Below are 19,096 nucleotides of genomic sequence, written 5' to 3'. Positions count from 1 at the left end.
TTCCAATGGGGCTTAAATCGTTGTAAACCAGTGTGTTGCTATGCTCATAGTCTTGGACGCCTACCAGATGTAAAAAACAAGATAAAACATGCCTTTTTTTCGTCTCCTCATCTTATATTGTTTAGTTATTTGAACCCCCGCCACCCCTGCTTCTCCTGGAAAGCCGAATATGTCGGAGTCAAGTTTCGACAAGCCTTTAGTTGCTATGTTCATAGCCTTTTACAGCTAGCACAGAAACGCGTGGGAAAATTTTGGTTTATTTGAACCTCCGTAACCCCTACTCCTCTTTAGTTGCTAGGTTCATAGCCCCTGGAATTGGGAGGCAAGTTTCGACAAGCCTTTAGTTGCTATGTTCATAGCCTTTTACGGATAGCCCAGAAGTTATCATGATCGAAGCTCCCCAATTGAAAGTCCTATCAGTTATCATGATCGAAGTTTTCCAATTGATTGATTGATTTTTGCTTTTCGTTATGTATTGAATAGCTAGATGCTCTTGGCCTTCATAGTCTTGGATGCTCATACTGGTGGACGGATCAGAGTCCTATCAGTTATCATGATAGAAGCTTCCCAGTCGATTGAATGATTGATTTTTGTCTTCAAAGAGCATAAGCGATTAAGCCCCTTGGTCCTATTCCCACGAGATGTCTGGAGAATATGAACTGAAAGCATGATATTCAAATGATCGAAGCTTCTCAGGAGATTGTATGAAATTGGTCTTAGTTGCTAAGGTAAAGATTATATGTCATGATTTTTTTAAAAGCGTGAGATGAGACACACTATATGAGTCTCATAACGAAACACATACTCATGCAAAATCATGTTGATTAGCCCCTTGGCCCTATTCCCACAAAGTGTCTGTAGAAGACGTGATAGTCAAATGATCAAAGCCTCTCACGAAATTGGCTTAGTTGCTAAGGTAAATATTGTATTTCACAATTTTTTAAAGACGTGAGACATGAAACCAGATATAAGTCTCATAACGAAACACATACCTATACACTCCTTTCCCCCACACCTCCTGCGAATGGATTCCATTGATTGAGCAAATTCTAATAATGGAAACTTCTCATAGCATATCATATTGTTTAAAACGTAGGGTGTGAAGTGTGTTATATGAATATTCACAGGATGATATCTGCTATGCTAAGTAAATCGATATCACTTCCTGTTTAGTTGTTATGTTCATAGCCTTTGAGAACATCATGTTGCTAGAAACAAGATGAAACATGCCTTTTAGGGTTACCATCAGCTATAGGTTCATGAAAAAACACGCCTTTTCTAGTCGCCTTGTATTGGTTAGCTAATTTGAATTCCCAAGCCCCGCCCCCCTCCCGCAAAGACTCTTGAACGTCTACCGGATCTTCATCAGAGTCCTTTCAGTTACCACGATTGAAACCTACCAATTGATTGTGTTTTCAGCTTAAATTGTAGTGAGTGTTTTGTGCTTTAAGTTCTTAGGATTAAATCCTATCAATTGATTGTGTTTTCAACCTAAAACTGAAGTGTATGTGTGTTTTGTGATACCGCTCGTTCTTATTAAAATAGGTAAGTAAAATATATATATATATATATGTTCTTTCTTCATTTAGTTATAAAGGCAGTTGAAAGAACAAGTGTATTTATTCAAAGTTCCGTTCATGTTCTAACATTTAAAAAAAAAACACACAGACACATATGTGAATGTCTGTTTTGTTAGTCTCTTTCTTCCTCTGTTTTGTTAGTACATTGAACTTCATCTTAAAATGGTTTAGTTTCAAGAACAACAGATAAGATGCCATTGTCAAATGTTTTGATGATACGTACTACAACGAGATAACAAGACTGCCCTAGTTAAAAACACATAAGCGAACTTCTATGATGCTTCTAAGAAAAATGATAAGATGGAATTCTTGAATGTTTTCTGGTTCGCATTGCAATTGTCGCAAGAAGTGTCTGTAAACTTGGTATTTTAATTTTGATAATATGATGTATACGTCTGTCTTTCTGTTTGTAAATGAAATCTTTTAAACAATGAAGAGATTTACGTCCAAGAATAAAGCCAACAAGGTCTGTCTGTCTTTCTATGTCGGTTATGCTAATGGAGGCGATGGTGATGAGTTGAGTTGATTTTAGTTCAGCGTCCCTTTCAACAGCAAGGCTATATGAGACGTGGACCTACTGATTATCGTGGAATCTGAACCACTAAGTTTTACGTCTTACAGTTATGTCGGCTATGCTAATGCAGACGATGATGATGAGTTGATGAGTTGAGTTGATTTTAGTTTAGCGTCCCTTTCAGCTGCGAGGCTATATGAGACGTGGACCTACTGATTAACGTGGAATCCGAATCACATGAGCTCCAGCCGGGACGATGGTAATGAGAAATGAATGAATGAAATGTTGCATTAAATTCACGTACACGGTGTTTGTCCATCGAGTTTTACGTCCTACGGTTACGTCTACTAGGCTAATGAAGGTGAGGTGATAATGAAAAAATGAATGAAATGATGTAATGAAGAAAGTGGAAGGAAACTGATGAACTCCGAAGGGAAATCCACGCATATGATGTTTGTCCACCACAAAGTTCATAGGGCACGAACTGGGATCGAATCAGGGACCCAAGCACTTGAGGTGAACGCTCTACCACTGAGCCACCGTGCCCTCTGGAACGTAAAATGAAATGATGAGGACGGTTTTCCGGGGACAGTCAATAGCATCTTTTCGTTAAGTTGTAAAGGAAGCAGGGAATTTGTGGTCGCTAAAATTAATGACAAGTATATAGAAAAAAAAAAAGACGTGATTTGAACACGGGACCTCATGCACCAGAGGTGAACACTCTACCACTGAGGCACTGAAGTTAATTTCATAATTTTCTAATGTTAATAAGAGTGAAATCTAACGTTAAATACACATACACAAGTCAACGAACTGAGAGAGAGTTTCTGTATCTGCAATGTCTACTTGCAAAGAGCAGAAAAATAAGATAACAGAACATGTTTTGTATTTCAATGTTGTTCTCCAGCTGTCGCGTCAACATTATCTTAGGTCATGGTTTCAGACAACACGAAGCGAAGATATGTATGTGTGTGTGTGTGTGTTTTAGGTAATATTAAAACAGTGTTTGAGATCTAAAACTTTACAAAACTAGTGTTGCTTATTCATCTCGGATGTCGTTACCTATGTCATATGATGTTGATTGATTTTTGAGTTTAACGTTCCGTTCAGCAGCGAGGCTATATGCACCACAAAGTTCACACGACGAAAGTTAGGATTGAACCAGAGACCCCAATCACCGGAGGTGAACGCTTTACCACTGATCCACAGAACCCCACGATTTCAACATGTGGCACAAATCTTCAAGTTAAAACAATTGTCTATTCTCAAATAAGAGAACATTTCTCCATTTCTTTAAGTTGATCTAGGAAGTTGAACTTTATACAGTTTTCTCCATATTATAGTCTAAGCTGTATGTGATATTACTTTAAAAGGACGAAAGTAGTTAAAATATTCCCTATTATTATCATCAATTTCTTCTAAAATGCTCAGATTCCCGTCATAGAATTCGTATACTAGCTATGTACACAGGCGTGCATTAAGAAATTTTTTGTTGGGAGAGGTCCAAGCTTTGGGCGACGGGGCTCAAACACTACAAGCCTCTGTGTAGTATTGAACGCGTATTATTTTGCACTCGAAAAGACAATAAGTACTTGTAAAATACTTTCATCTATATTGTCATAGCGTCCCTTTCAGCAGCGAGGCTATATGAGACGTGGACACTAAATCACCAAGGTCCCCTATCGCATCACAAGTGAACGCTTTACCACTGATTCACCGAGTCCCCTTAGATCAAAGTACAGTACTCATGTAATAATATTATGTAACATAAAGTTCACTTGTCGAGGGGCTCCCTGGGGGTAATATTCATACACGTAAAATATTTTAAAATAAACAATATTAGTACCGATTCCATAGTTTTCGAAGGTGCTGTATTCAATAAAGACACTTTGAAAATAGTAACATGACATCTAAGGGGTAAAAAAAAAAAGTGGTGAGCTCATGGGGTCTCCCTAGGGGGTAATATTCATACACGTAAAATATTTTAAAATAAACAATATTAGTACCGATTCCATAGTTTTCGAAGGTGTTGTATTCAATAAAGACACTTTGAAAATAGTAGCATGACATCTAAGGGGTAAAAAAGTGATGAGCTCACGGGGGATGATATTCATACACGTAAAAATAATTTAAAATAAACAGTATTAGTTTCGATTCCATAGTTTTCGAAGATGTTGTATTCAATAAAGACACTTTGAAATCAGTAACGTGACATCTAAGGGGTAAAAAGTGTTGAGCTCCCGGGGGGTGATATTCATACACGTAAAATAAACAACATTAGTATCGATTCTATAGTTTTCGAAGGTGTTGTATTCAATAAAGACACTTTGAAATCAGTAACATGACATCTAAGGGGTAAAAAGTTGTGGGCTCCCGGGGGGTGGTATTCTTACACGTAAAAAATAATATAAAATAAACAATATTAGTATGGATTCCATAGTTTTCCTAGTGTTGATTCCATATCGTGACAGGATTCCAATTTGTGACTTCCCGTGCACTAAAGATGAACGCTGTATCACGTAAGAAAAAGAGATGAAATCTTTTAGTTTAAAATGTCTTCCATCCCTCATTCACACGTTAAGGGGAGCATATGAATAAGACACATGTAGGAACGGTTTTCCGGGGAAAGTCAATAGCATCTTTTCGTTAAGTTGTAAAGAAGATAGCATTGAATTTGTGGTCGCTAAAATTAATGACAGTATAAAAGAAAGAAGTGTAGAGAGGAGGAGGAGGAAATACGGATTTCGCGTTCACTAAAATTAACGATAAAATTCTAAAACAGAATAAGTATAAAAGACCGTGTAATCTACATATCTTCATTAGTCAATACATTTGAAAGAGATTGTGAGCATACATTTGTTTCACTCTTCATCCCATGGAATAGGAAGAAAAGTTAAAAATATTTAAAAGGTATGATGAGAGATTATTTCATTGACATTATAAAGTTCTGTCTTATATAGTATATATTTATATATCTAATATATATTGATTTATAAGTAACAAAATTCATTTCTTTTTTATTTTAGGTTGCATACAAATAAAGATAAGTGTAATCCTTTTCCCTATTCCCGTTGATATTATTATTATTATTCCTTTTTAATTACTTATATATATCACATTTTACTTACTCGTATATTCTTTTAAACGCTTATATACCCTTTCAAAATATTTATATACATATATATATTCCATTTAAATAAGATTTATATATCCTATTATATATCATATTCATATACTATTACATATACCATTTACATATATTGCATTACGTATATATACATCTGAGGAAGAAAAATGGCAAAAGAGAGTACGCAAGATTTACTGAAGGAGATTACGGTCTTCATTAATGACATTGAAGAAGAAGAAGAAGAAGAGGTAGTGGGCGTAAATAACGAAACGCAAGTTCTTTTAAGTGAAATAAATGCCATAATCGGGATAGAAGAAGAAGAAGAAGAAGAAGAAGAAGAAGAAGAAGAAGAAGACGCAAAAGAAGAAATGGAAATAGATCATCATGAAAAAATGCAAGAAGAAGAAGCCGGAGAAGAACAAATGAAAATAGAAGAAAGAATAGAAGAAGCAGCAACAGAAGAAGAAGAAGAAAGAGAAACTATTGAAATTCAAATTCCAGTAGAAAAAGAAGAAGAATATGATGAAGAAGAACTATTACAAATATTGAACAGTGCTAGCAATAGAACGATAACAGAAGAAGCATCAGGCCGTATTAAAGAAATTATAAAGTGGTTACAAGAAGGAACAGAAGAAGACGTCGAAGAAAGGAGAAATGAAGAAGAAGAGCTGCTAAATTTCACGTTTTCCCAAATAATAGGAGAGGATTACAATAAGGAAGAGATGAAGATAGAAGAAGAAGATGATAAGTTTTACACGAATGAACTAGAAAATTGGATTAACAATTTGTTTCCCGATCCCAGAAAAGAAGAAGAAGAAGTAATATATCCCTCAATTATGGAAATATTAGCAGAGGCTAATACAGAACACGAAGAAATGGAAGTCGATTTAGACGACATAGAAAAAAGAATGGACGAATTGCTAGCCGTATTTCAAGCACAACGAAATTCAAATATACAAGTAGGATTCGGAAATAACAACCGTAATGATGGACACAATAGATTTCATATAATAGAAGAACGAAGAAGACAATACAGAAGATACAATATGGAGGGTAGAATGCTACGATTCCGTCTAGCCCCCGTACGTGCAGATGAAAACCCTTTTACGGCAATTGAAGCAAGTCTACGGGCACTAATAGATTATTTGCTACGTAATGTGGACCAGCATGATTACGTAGGAATAACAATTACAAATGAGAGAGAAGGACACCGCCCTTTTTGGTTGTCATTCAGAGAAGCAAGAAATCTTTCAGCAGAAGTTCTATGGATAAGTTATGAGAAAGTACTGCAAAGTAATGCGGCTTTTCTTATAAATGAAGATTGCATCGTGAATTTTCATCATGTACGTATGCCAAGAGGACAAGGTCCTTTGAAACAACATATTATGAATACTGAAGAATACGTAAAGGCAAAACGTGGTATTGTTACAATTAAGAATAAAGGTACAAGGTGTTTAGCACATGCAATCGTAGTTGCCATAGGACTGAAAAAATACAAGGGAAGAAATCAAGCTGAATACAGAAGATATGTAAATCAATATAAATATATAATTGAAAAAGAAGCAGAAGACCTATGTGAATCTGCTGATGTAGATCTTAGTCATGGTGGTGGAATTCCTGAAATTCGTAAATTTCAGGAATATTTAAAGGATTATAAAATCACAGTGTATAGGGGTTTTTCAGGAAGTGATGTTATGTTTGAAGCACCACCAAGTGATAACGAGAGAACTGCTTTAAATTTACTGTTTATAGATAACCACTACAACGTCATTGAAAGCTTGACAGCATGTTTTAGCTGTAGTTATTATTGTGAAAGTTGTCATAAGAAATATGAAAACAAGCATGCACATTTGAAACATTGTACAGCTGTATGTTTTCGTTGTCATCAGAAGCCACCATGTGACTTTAAAGATATCCATATTACTTGCAATGATTGTAATCGAGAATTTTATGGACAGTCATGCTATGACTATCACAAGTCAGCGCCGTATCAAAATGGAAAGCCTTTATGTTCCATTGTGAAATGTTGTGACCAGTGTTTGAAAATTTATGTAGTAAAAGAGAAAGGTTCTCACGTATGTGGAGAAACTTATTGCAACATTTGCTATGCTATAGTACCACCCAATCATGAATGTTACATGAAAGTGAATGAAAGAAGAAAATCGAAAAAAGCCAATGAAAAAATCATCATGGAGAAGAAAGCTATGATTCTGTTTTATGATATTGAATGCACACAAGATACGAAAATAGAAGATGAGGACGCAAACATATATGAACACATACCTAATGTCTTGGTTAGTCAACATGTATGTTACCAGTGTTATGAAGATAACAACATCAAGAATGATTGTGTCATTTGTGGAAAGCGAGAAAATATTTTTGACGGAGAAAATGTAATAGAAGATTTTCTAAAACATCTGCAACAACGTCGACCAAACATTAAATCAGTAACCTGTGTTGCCCATAACTCAAAGGGATATGACGCACATTTCATCATTAAGACCATGGTTGAGAAGATGAATTGGACTCCAGAAGTAATCATGAATGGAGCAAAAATTCTCTCTCTTAAAATAGGAAACGTAACCTTCATCGATTCACTAAGCTTTCTTCCTATGCCCTTAAGTAAATTAAGTGGTGCATTTGGACTTCAATCGTGCAAAGGATATTTCCCACACTTCTTTAATCGACGTGAGAACCAAACCTATGAAGGGCCGCTTCCAGACATTAAATATTATGGAGCAGATACTATGAAAGTAGACGAAAGACGCAAGTTTCTCCAATGGTATACCGAACATCAAAACGACACCTTTAAAATGAAAGAAGAACTCATCAAGTATTGTGTACAGGATGTCGAGGTATTACGTCAAGCCTGTATTTCATTTATGAATACATTTGAATCTGAAACTAATGTCAATCCCTTACTTGAATGTATTACAATTGCCAGTGCATGTAATTTGGTATATCGTAGAAATTTCTTAAAGGAAAATACAATTGGTATCATACCAAAGAACGGATATCGATGGAGAGATGTACAATCAGTTGAAGCAGTACAATGGATAGCTTGGGAAGAAAAAACCAGAAACATCCAAATTACCAATGCTGCACGTAGTAAGGAAAAACGAATAGCATCAATGAAAGTAGATGGTGTATGGACAGATCCCAACACAGGAAAAATACACGTCTGGGAGTATGAAGGCGATTTCACACATGGTTGTATCTACTGCTACCCTAACGACAGAGATAAACCCATCTATAACAATGCTACAGATACCATGGAATTTCGATATGAAGCAACAAAGAAGAAAATCCAAAAATTAAAAGATTTTGGCTGTGAAGTGCATGAAATATGGGGTTGTGAATTTAAAAAACAATTGGCAGGAAATGAAGAGATGAAGAAGTATGTTAGTAATCATCCGTATACAAAGAAAACACCATTAAAACCTCGTGACGCTTTTTATGGAGGACGTGTGAATGCCATACGTTTGTATCATAAAGCAGAAGAATCTGAAGGAGAGACCATAAAATACAAAGATGTTATTTCCCTTTATCCTTTTATCTCTAAGACTAAGAAGTTTCCAATTCGTCATCCTACTATCTATCTGCCTGGAGATTCAAATATTCCCACCATTGAAGAAGTAGAAGGATTAGTTAAGCTCAGTATTTTGCCTCCAAAACAACTGTTTCATCCTGTCCTCCCTTATAAATCAAATGATAGATTGATGTTTCCACTCTGCCGTACATGTTGTGATGAATTAAACCAAGCACCTTGTAATCACAACGATGAAGACCGAGTGCTACATGGAACATGGGTAGCAGATGAAGTAAGAAAGGCATTAGAAAAAGGATACAAAATAATAGATATTCATGAAATATGGGCATATGACGTTGTTCAATATGATGAAAAAACAAAAAGTGGTGGCTTATTTGCAGAATACATAAACACCTTCCTGAAAGCAAAAACAGAAGCAAGTGGATGGCCAGCATGGTGTGAAACAGATGAATTAAAGAAGAAGTACATTCAGCAATTTTATGAAAAGGAAGGAATACGTCTAGATGAGAACAAAATTAAACATAATCCAGCACTTAGAAGTTTAGCTAAATTAATGCTAAATTCATTTTGGGGAAAATTTGGTCAACGTGAGAACATGGGTCATGTCAGCATTATTAATGAACCCAAGGAATTATATGAAAAATTAACATCTCATGATATAGATGTTCATCAAATATTCCCAGTAAATGATGACATGTTATATGTATATTGGCAATACAACGATGACGTTCCTGTTTCACTACCAACAGTAAATGTTGTCATAGCCGCATACACAACAGCACAAGCAAGATTAGAATTGTACAAATATTTAGATCAACTACAAGAAAGAGTATTATATTTTGATACTGATTCCGTCATTTATACGCAAAAACCTGGTGAAAGTACAATTCCAACTGGTGACTTTTTAGGCGATTTAACAAATGAAGTCCTCGAATATGGTAAAGAAGCCTATATTTCAGAATATGTATCGGCGGGCCCGAAGAATTACAGCTTACGTATTTTTGATCCCAGCACGAAGAAGGAGTTTCAAGTATGCAAGATACGGGGCTTTTCATTAAACTATGAATCTTCAAAACACCTAAATTTTGATGTAATGAAGAAAATGATAGTAGATAATGAAGAGGATGCAGAAGAAGAAGAAGAAGAATCTCGTCCCACGGAAGTCAAAATTACCAATGAGAAAAAAATTTGCCGCAGGAAAGACCATACTATCGTCAGCATGCCCGAAACAAAAATTTATAAGATAAATTATATTAAACGACGTAGAATTCCAAATTCATATGATACTTTTCCATATGGCTACACTACTTCCAACAAAAGAAGAAGAGAAATGTAATAAGGCCCTTTATAAATATACGTATAAGGAAAGAATGATCATACTCTTTAACATGGACACGACGTGGAAACATCCCTTTTCATGTATTGTTGCCGGACCAAGTGGATGTGGAAAAACTTCCTTTGTAATACGATTCCTGTCCAATTTACCACGTATGGTTAATACATCGTTTCGTCATATTCATTGGTACTATGCAGAATGGCAAAATGCATACAGAGAAATTTCGACAAAAGTACAATTTATTGAAGGATTACCTCGAACAAAAGACTTTTTACCTGAAACTGGACCACATCTTATTATTATTGATGATCAAATGTGTGAAGTGAACCGCAATATAGTTGATTTCTTTACAAAGGGTTCTCATCATAGAAATCTTAGTGTACTATTTATTACACAAAACATATTTCATCAGGGAAAAGGAAGCAGAGATATGAGCTTAAATTGTTCTTATCTCGTATTATTTAAAAATCCAAGAGATAAATCACAAATTAAACATTTGAGTTATCAATTAACTCCTGAGAATCCAAAATTTCTTCAAGAAAGTTTCAACGACGCAACAAAGTTACCATATGGATATTTCTTTATTGATTTAAAACAGGATACGCCAGATGAACTTCGTTTTCAAACAAATATCTTTCCTGATGATATTTATCATTACGTTTATGTTCCATCGAAATAGAAGAAGAAGATGTGTTTATAATGTTTGTTTTAAACTGTGTTTCTTCATTCTGACAATATGTCTCCAAGAGTAAAACACGGAGATCTTCTTCGTACGCTGAGCAAAGCAAATCCTAAATTACGTAAAGCTATATTGGCCAATGCAGACTCTTCAGTGATTCGAAGTATTTGTGAATGTTGTTATAATGTATTAAAAGGGAATGTACCTCTTACAAAGACACAGAAAGCAAGATTAAAGCGATACAAGAGGACGCTTCGATATCTTGTGAAGAAAGGAAACTCCATCCAAAAGAAGAAGAAGCATTTATTAGTACAGCAGCAGGGTGGATTCCTACCGGCATTATTAGCTCCTATTTTAAGTGGTGCATTATCAAGTTTACTATTCCGTTAGTACAATGGAACATGCAAAGAAGATGATTTTAGTTCCACCTGAAGTTCTGAATCGTATACAAACACCAACATCATCATCATCATCAGCCCTGGAGAAACGTGAATCTAATTTGGATCAAGAAATGCAAGAGATTTTACAGTTATCATCGCTTAGTGATGAAGAAAAGTGGAATCAGTATAATAATATTCTTCAAAAATATTTACATTTAATACGAAAACAAGAAGAACCTGTAACACTTTCAATTACGTCAACTAAATCAGAGAAGCCTGAAGTAGAAGAAGAAATATTATTATCTATACCCAAAATGTTTCGTAAAAGAGCTGAATTACTACTACATAGAATGAAACATGATGATAATATCACGTGGGATAATAAAGGAACTGTTTACATCAGAGGTGATAAACTAGAAGGATCTCACATTGTAGATTTAATTTCTGATGTGTCGCGACCCCGGAAACACACAAATCCACCGGGATGGGAGAAATTTTGTAATTATTTATCTTCTAATAACACACCTCAAGAACTTATTGGAAATCCAAAACGTTTGTCATATATTTTACGACGAACTAAAGCATCACCAACAGCATCATCGTCAAGGGAAAAAATACCTCTGAAATCGTTTGCAGAAGACGACGAAGAAGAAGCAGAAGAAGAAGAAGAAAAGGAAAAAGTAATATCTCCTATAAGGAAAAGGAAACGTGCCTGTAAACGTCCAGTATGGTCAAGGTGGAAACCGTAAACAAACAGTTAAGCAAGATTTACTACAACCCTTCACATCCTGCCTCGTTTTCAACTGTTAAAAAATTGTGGATAGCTACAAAAAAGAAAATTCCTATACACTGTATAAGAAGATGGTTACTGCAACAAACAACATATACGTTACACAAACCTGTACGTCGTCGTTTTAAAAGAGATTTCTATGTAGTGAATAACATTGATGATGAGTGGGAAAGTGATATTAATGATCTTCAATCTCTTCATAAATTTAATGATGGATATCGTTATATTCTGACAGTGATAGATGTGTTCAGTCGATATGCATGGGCTGTGCCATTAAAATCTAAAAGTACAAATGATGTCTTAAAAGCATTGCAAATTGTGTTCAAAGACAGAAAACCAATTACATTTCGAACAGATAAAGGAAGTGAGTTTACTAATAAAACAATACAGAAGTACTTAGTGGACAGCAAAATAAAACATATTACAACTAAAAATCCTGATATAAAAGCTAGTATTGTAGAACGTTTTAACAGAACTTTAAAAGAAAAAATGTGGAAGTATTTTACAAAGTATCAAACGTATAATTATTTAAATGTATTACCTCTTCTTGTGAAATCATACAATGAAGGTTATCATTCAAGCATAAAGATGTCACCTGCAAATGTTTCTCAAAATAACCTATTACAAGTATGGCATAATCAATATGATAATAAAATAAAGAAGAAGAAGACGAAGAAGAATCCAAATTTCTCAAAACATCTTAAGATTGGTGATACAGTACGAATTAGTAAAACTAAACGTACATTTGATAAAGGATATATGCAAAATTGGACTTGGGAAATATTTAAAGTGAAGAAGATAATACCAAGAGATCCACCTGTTTATGAAATTGAAGATTTAAACAAGGAGCCACTGGATGGATTATTTTACAGAGAGGAATTACAACCTGTGACGTTATCAAAGACATTTTACATAGATAAAATCATACGTACAAGAAGAAAAGGCAGCAGAAAAGAATATCTTGTTCATTGGAAAGGATATCCTTCTTCTTTCGATTCCTGGATACCTGCATCATCCGTAAAGAAGATCGAGAAGTACAATGGAACCTGATGGAGATTTTTACGTCACGCTTCCCAGTAATAGTTCTATGGAATATTTTCCTGACAACACCTTAACATCATATACTACGAAACTTCATCAAAGAATGGAATTCCATGAAAAGTGGGAAGTGGCTATTGTTGAAATTCATTATCCTCATTCAATATTAAATATTAATGACGAAAATAATAAAATTTTTTACAAACCTGCAAAAAGTGATGAATGGAAATTTATAACTATTCCTGTACGTTATTACACTGACATATCAGAATTGATAAAGATAATAAATACGTACAACAGATTCACAAATTTACATATTTCTTATACTCGTGAGAGTAATACCTGTTTTATACGACGTCTTCATAAAGACATAGATGTAGACGTTGCATTATCACCAAGTGTTAGTGCGATGTTGGGGTTTGATCCAAGCGTTGATTTAAAGGATATGCAACAAGGCCAAAGCATTCCAAATTTACGTTTAGGCCTTCCATCTACAATGTATGTGTATTGTGATATAATTCAATCTGTATTTGTTGGAGATACAGTAGCACCATTATTACGTATCATAAATATGAATCCTGTGAATCATACATTTGGAAGTAGTGTTATAGAAATTTTTAATCCTCCACATTATGTGCCTATAGAGAAGATGCATTTTGAACACATCAAAATAGATATAAGAGATAGTACAGGCTCTCCACTGGCATTCACTTTCGGAACTGTATGCGTTAAACTACATTTTCGACCAGTGCGTCAACATCGACAAATATGAATAATCCATATTTACAATATTATCAAAAACAAGCTCTTTCTGGAACTGGAAACGTTTATGTTGGTTCCCCTTATCAAGTTGGACATGGTATTGGAAGTTTCCTTGGAGGATTATTTCGTTCTGTCATGCCACTAGTAAAACAAGGAGCTAAAACAGTAGGAAAGGAATTATTAAAATCTGGAGCAAACGTTATTACTGATGTCATCATCGACAATCAACCTATTAACGAATCCTTTCATCAACGAATGGGTGAAGCGAGATCCGTCTTGCAAGACAAAGCAAAAAATAAACTGAAATCTATGCTAGGATCTGGATATCAACGAAGGAAAAGAAGAATTACACATCATTCCATCTTTAACCCTTCACCATTACACATCATCAAGCGCAAGAAGAAGAAGGAGAAGGGCAAGAGGAAACGTACACAGAAAACAAAGAAATATCAGTCTTATAAGAAGAGGAAGTTATCACACGATATCTTTGATTAAATCATCACCATTATGGCTTTCTTACATCATCAATCCTGCGAGTGTGTAAAAAGTGAACTAGATATTTTTTCTACAAAACCAACGCAAACCAGTATATTGGATAATCATGTTGTTACATACAAACCAATCAGTTCACTAGCTGATAATGCTCCTATAGAGTTTGTCATCCCAGGAACAAGTGATGAATACATAGATCTACCACATACTCTTCTTTACATCGAAGCTCAAATCGTTAAGCCTGATGGATCAGCATTTGGTGAAAGTGATAAAGCTGTGGCTCCTATTAATGACTTTTTAAATTCTATGTTCAGTGAAGTGGAAGTGTATTTAAATAACAAACTGATTTCATTTCCATCTCATAATCATCCATATCGATCATACATTGAAAAACTGTTAAATTATGATGATTCTGCTAAAAATACTCATCTTCAATGTGCATTCTGGTTTCAAGATACTGCTGGACATATGGATGCAACATCTAGTGGTAATAAAGGATTTCAACAACGTTATGAATTAACAAAAAAAAGTGCAAAATTCGACATGCTTGGACATCTTCATTGTGATATTTTTAATCAAGATAAATTTTTAATCCAAGGAGTAGAATTACGTCTCAAGTTAATTCCTGCAAAGCCAAACTTTTGTCTCATCGCTAGTGATGCGTCTGTTGAGGCTAAAGTGAACATTTTAGACGCTGCTTTACATATTAAAAAGATTAATGTTAGTCCTACAATAAAACTAGCACATAACAAGCTTCTACAATCAACAACAGCCAAATATCCTCTCACAAGAGTGCAAATGAAGTCGTTCGTCATTCCAAAGGATCTTCAATCAAAAACAATAGATAATTTATTTATGGGAGTATTACCAACTCGAGTGATTGTGGCGTTTACACAAAATGATGCCTATACAGGAACAATAACTTCAAATCCATTTCATTTCAAACATTTTGACATCAATTTCTTCTCTCTATACATTGATGGAAAACCTGTACCTTCAAAACCATTACAACCAATTTTCGAAAACAACCTCTATGTTTCCTCATATCATACCTTATTCTGTGGATCAGGCATTCACTTTTCTAATCATGGCAACAATATTCCTCGCCTTGACTTTCCTCAAGGATACACTATCTTTGTTTTCGACATTACTCAAGATGGAGAAGCCAGCGCTGTGCAGCATTGGAATCTTATACGTCATGGGTGTGTTCGTCTGGAAGTTCATTTTACGAAGCCTCTACCAGCACCTATCTCCTGCATTGTGTATGGAGAATTCCAATCTCTCTTAGAAGTGGATCATCAGAGGAACATCATCATGGATTTTTAAAGGTACGTTATTTAAATATCATATCATATATGTACATGTCTGCATTTTTATACATGATGTCCTCTACACTAGATTTATTGAATGCTTTGCAAACAAATTCTTTATTTCACAATCATTTCGTTGGCGTATATGCAGCCAATGAATTACCAGCACATGTTCCACTACCTGCAGCTATCATCATAAATACAGATCCCTCGAACAAACTTGGCACACACTGGATTTCCGTATATATTCATACTGATGGCCGTGCCCACTACTTCGATACATTTGGATTTCCTCCATATGTAATGCATCATATTCAATTTCTACGTAGAAATTCCACTTCTTATACATTTAATAATAAACAAATTCAAAGTGTGAAATCATCCTTATGTGGGCATTATTCATATCTTTTCCTATGCTTCAAAGCTAAAGGAAAGTCCTTAAATGAATTTCATTACACTTTCTCATCAACTCCAGAAAAAAATGATCGTCGTTTGCTGTATTTACTTCTACAGGTAATCATGTCTTCATTCTTCTTCTTCGTTTGTTTTGATTACTTTCTTTTCATATTATTGCAGGTAGCCATTTCTTCTTCTTCTTTATTATAATGTGTTTGTATGTATTATTATTTGTTCATGATTATAGATAAAATAAATTTTAAGTTTGTTTTTCAATTTTTTTTTTCATTTCAGAGAGTAAAAGATCGTCATCGTGTGTATGGACATCATCTTCAATGTTCAGATTGACTTGTATCTACGTTTCATCATCATCATCAACAGCAGTAGTATCATCAGTGAACAGTATATGGCAGTTGTAAAGTTATCATCACATGGACAGTGGAAACAAAATCTAACGTTCTTTTAAAATGTACTATACTTACCGTCGTTTTAATTGTGTAAATAGTTTCATCAGCAATAAACACTTTGTATTATTTTTTCTCTTTGAAAACAAATGTTTTATTTCTTATTTTCTCCGTTTCCTAATAAATAAATATGTTTTATGATCAGTTATGTAATTAAATACACATATCATAAAACATATTTTTAAGTCATTGAATTAAAGAATTTCATAGTGATTTAAAAAAAAGATTCTAAAACTGATTTTTAATTCAATGATGTAATCATATAACTACATAATAATAATAATAATGAATTCAAATACTTAATCAGTTATTCTTTCGTAAATTAAATCAAGTATGTGAATTCAATATTATTATTATTATTATGATAGGACTTTTGTTTTTAAAATTTTAATATTAATTATTTTAATTCCTTTTTTTAAAATTAAAAAAAAGTCCTATCATACTTAAGACAAAGTTGTATAATAATAATAATTTCAAATACTAATTTTTATTTTAACATTCATTTCAAGAATTTGAATTCATTATGATTATTATTATTATTATTATACGTATCACTTATAATATACGATGAAAAAAAATATGTTAGGATTTTTTCTTATAAAAAAACTTTAAAATCCTAACATATTGAGGTGTATGAAACGAACACAAAACACACACACACACAAATAAAACATTTCACTTTCCACTATATATATATTTTTATTACATTTAATATTACGTTGTTTCGTATACATGAAAAAAACAAATCAATTTCTCCTTCTTTATGAAGAGTCGTTCACTTCATTGATACCCTCCGAAGGTTGAGTTTCGGTTTCCCCCCACCATGGTTGTGTCGATACACTATCAAATAAATCAGCCATAATTGAGTCTATAAGTTTTTGTTTGCAAAATACTTTCATTTCCAATTTTAATCGTTCACCATCAATGTTCACATCACTGTTCTTATCAAGAGAGACACTTGGAAAACTAATGTTCATACCATTAATAATACTCTGTTCATCTACACAGGTATGGATTCCGGCAAGTCCTCTGCATGTAAGACACTGTAATTGTACATGATTACGAATAGTATCTGTACACAAGTCAAAATATTCACGTAGCACAACACTACAAACTTTACTGTTTTTCACAGCATGTTCAATACACGGTAATATTTCCAAGAAATAAAGCCAATCACTTGAAGATAAGTACACAGTGTTTCGAGGAGCATGAAGTGTTCCTTTCTTCTCTAACATCACTAATTTTTCACCCATTAGTTTTCGTACCACCAGTTCGTTTTTTCGACCAAGAGATTTTATAAATGTAATTTCCACTTGAGAATTTAAATAGTCCGTAACAAATGGGGTTAAATGTACAAGTTTCTCCCACTCTGCCAAATTTAACTCCACTCCAAACACAAGTCCTTTGCCAACACGAATCACTGGTTCAAATGTATCACTATCCAGTCCAATGCAAATTAATTTGGTTTTCATTGAATTAAGTCCATATTCAACATTTAACAAGTACTCTTTCTTGGTATCCATAGTTGACGCACAAGTACTCAAAGACATGTTACTCCAGTCGCTGGTCAGTACAGAATAACGACACTATGCATACAGATGTCTGCGCATGCATGAAGAGGAGGGGGGCGAAGAGGAAAATTCATGTTTCATCTTGTTTGTACATGACACCATACACTTACGATGTGTAAACCAGTTCAGTAAATTCAAGATCGTGTATGTTACGTCCAGATACATTAATCTTCATTCCTTTATATATTAAACAGACATTTCCACTTTGTAAATACGTTAATAATGCACCATTATCTGCTTCCAATTTTTCAGTACAACGTCCAGGTAAAATCACTTTTTCACCTCCTTCAAATGTCACACAGGCCTTCCTACCATATACCGTTGTAATTATCTCACAGTTTACAATACGAAATGGTACTCCAATCTCCAAATCTCGCATTTTTGTAAAGGGTACCATCGATGGCTTATTAAGTTTATCTAATAAACTCATTGACGATGACATCTTTAAAATTTTTGACGTTTCTTCCTTTGCAACAGCTGCTAACAGAATGATCTACACAAGCACATACGTTCCGCTTACGCTCTTCGCAGGAGGGTGGGGGGTTTGGGGATTCAAATTATTAACCAATAAACGACAAGAACACGAAAAAGGCATGTTTTATCTTGTTTTTTACATCTGGTAGGCGTCCAAGAGTATACTTCCTTATTCTAGCATAGCAACACACTGGTTTACAACGATTTAAGCCCCGTGGGAACGTTCCCACGGCCAAAATTTTCCCACGCTTATGAAGGCCCTCTATTCTACTGCAGACCAATTGTAGCTGCCTGTGTGTTGATCATTTTTAATGTATTTTATACAATATCCGGATCTCCAGCTATTGCACCATCATCGAGGTACCAGATATTTAAGTCTGTCTTGATATTATTGACTATAGGCTGCAATGTAATGGCAAATAATGCTGGACCTAAAGAATCACCTTGTTGAACTCCTCTTTCTGATAAGATTATATCTTTGCCATAATATAAATTACTGGCTTCAGCATAGCTTTGGTGTACATAGGGATATATTGAAGGAAATTTTTCTTTGACGATATATAGCATTGTATACCTGTCTATTTCATTGAATGCGTTCCTAAAATCGATTTTTAAGAAAGCTTTGGGCTTGTG

The 19,096-nt window shown here is 34.3% G+C and overlaps 2 protein-coding genes across 7 annotated transcripts in view; both read left to right on the top strand.

Moving 5' to 3' along the window:
* The window catches only part of LOC145693363 (juvenile hormone esterase-like), a 1,331,986-nt gene that overhangs the window by 466,570 nt on the left and 846,320 nt on the right, over positions 1-19,096 (top strand). The gene's annotated exons all lie outside the window — the stretch shown is intronic.
* LOC145693362 (uncharacterized) lies at positions 804-11,125 on the top strand. The gene is made up of 2 exons (XM_081769288.1): positions 804-1,545; positions 5,121-11,125. Exon 2 carries the CDS (start codon positions 5,389-5,391, stop codon positions 10,105-10,107), a length of 4,719 nt encoding a protein of 1,572 aa, XP_081625414.1. The 5' UTR covers positions 804-1,545; positions 5,121-5,388; the 3' UTR covers positions 10,108-11,125.

Source organism: Thermobia domestica, chromosome 8 (genome assembly GCF_964235325.1).
Source record: "Thermobia domestica chromosome 8, izTheDome1.hap1.1, whole genome shotgun sequence".
NCBI lineage: Eukaryota > Metazoa > Arthropoda > Insecta > Zygentoma > Lepismatidae > Thermobia > Thermobia domestica.
Note: the sequence above shows the minus strand (reverse complement) of the source record. Positions and strands in the feature narration are given on the sequence as shown.

Coding starts and splice junctions, on each gene's coding strand:
- LOC145693362 (XM_081769288.1), top strand. CDS start 5,389: ATGGCAAAAGAGAGTACGCAAGATTTACTGAAGGAGATTACGGTCTTC.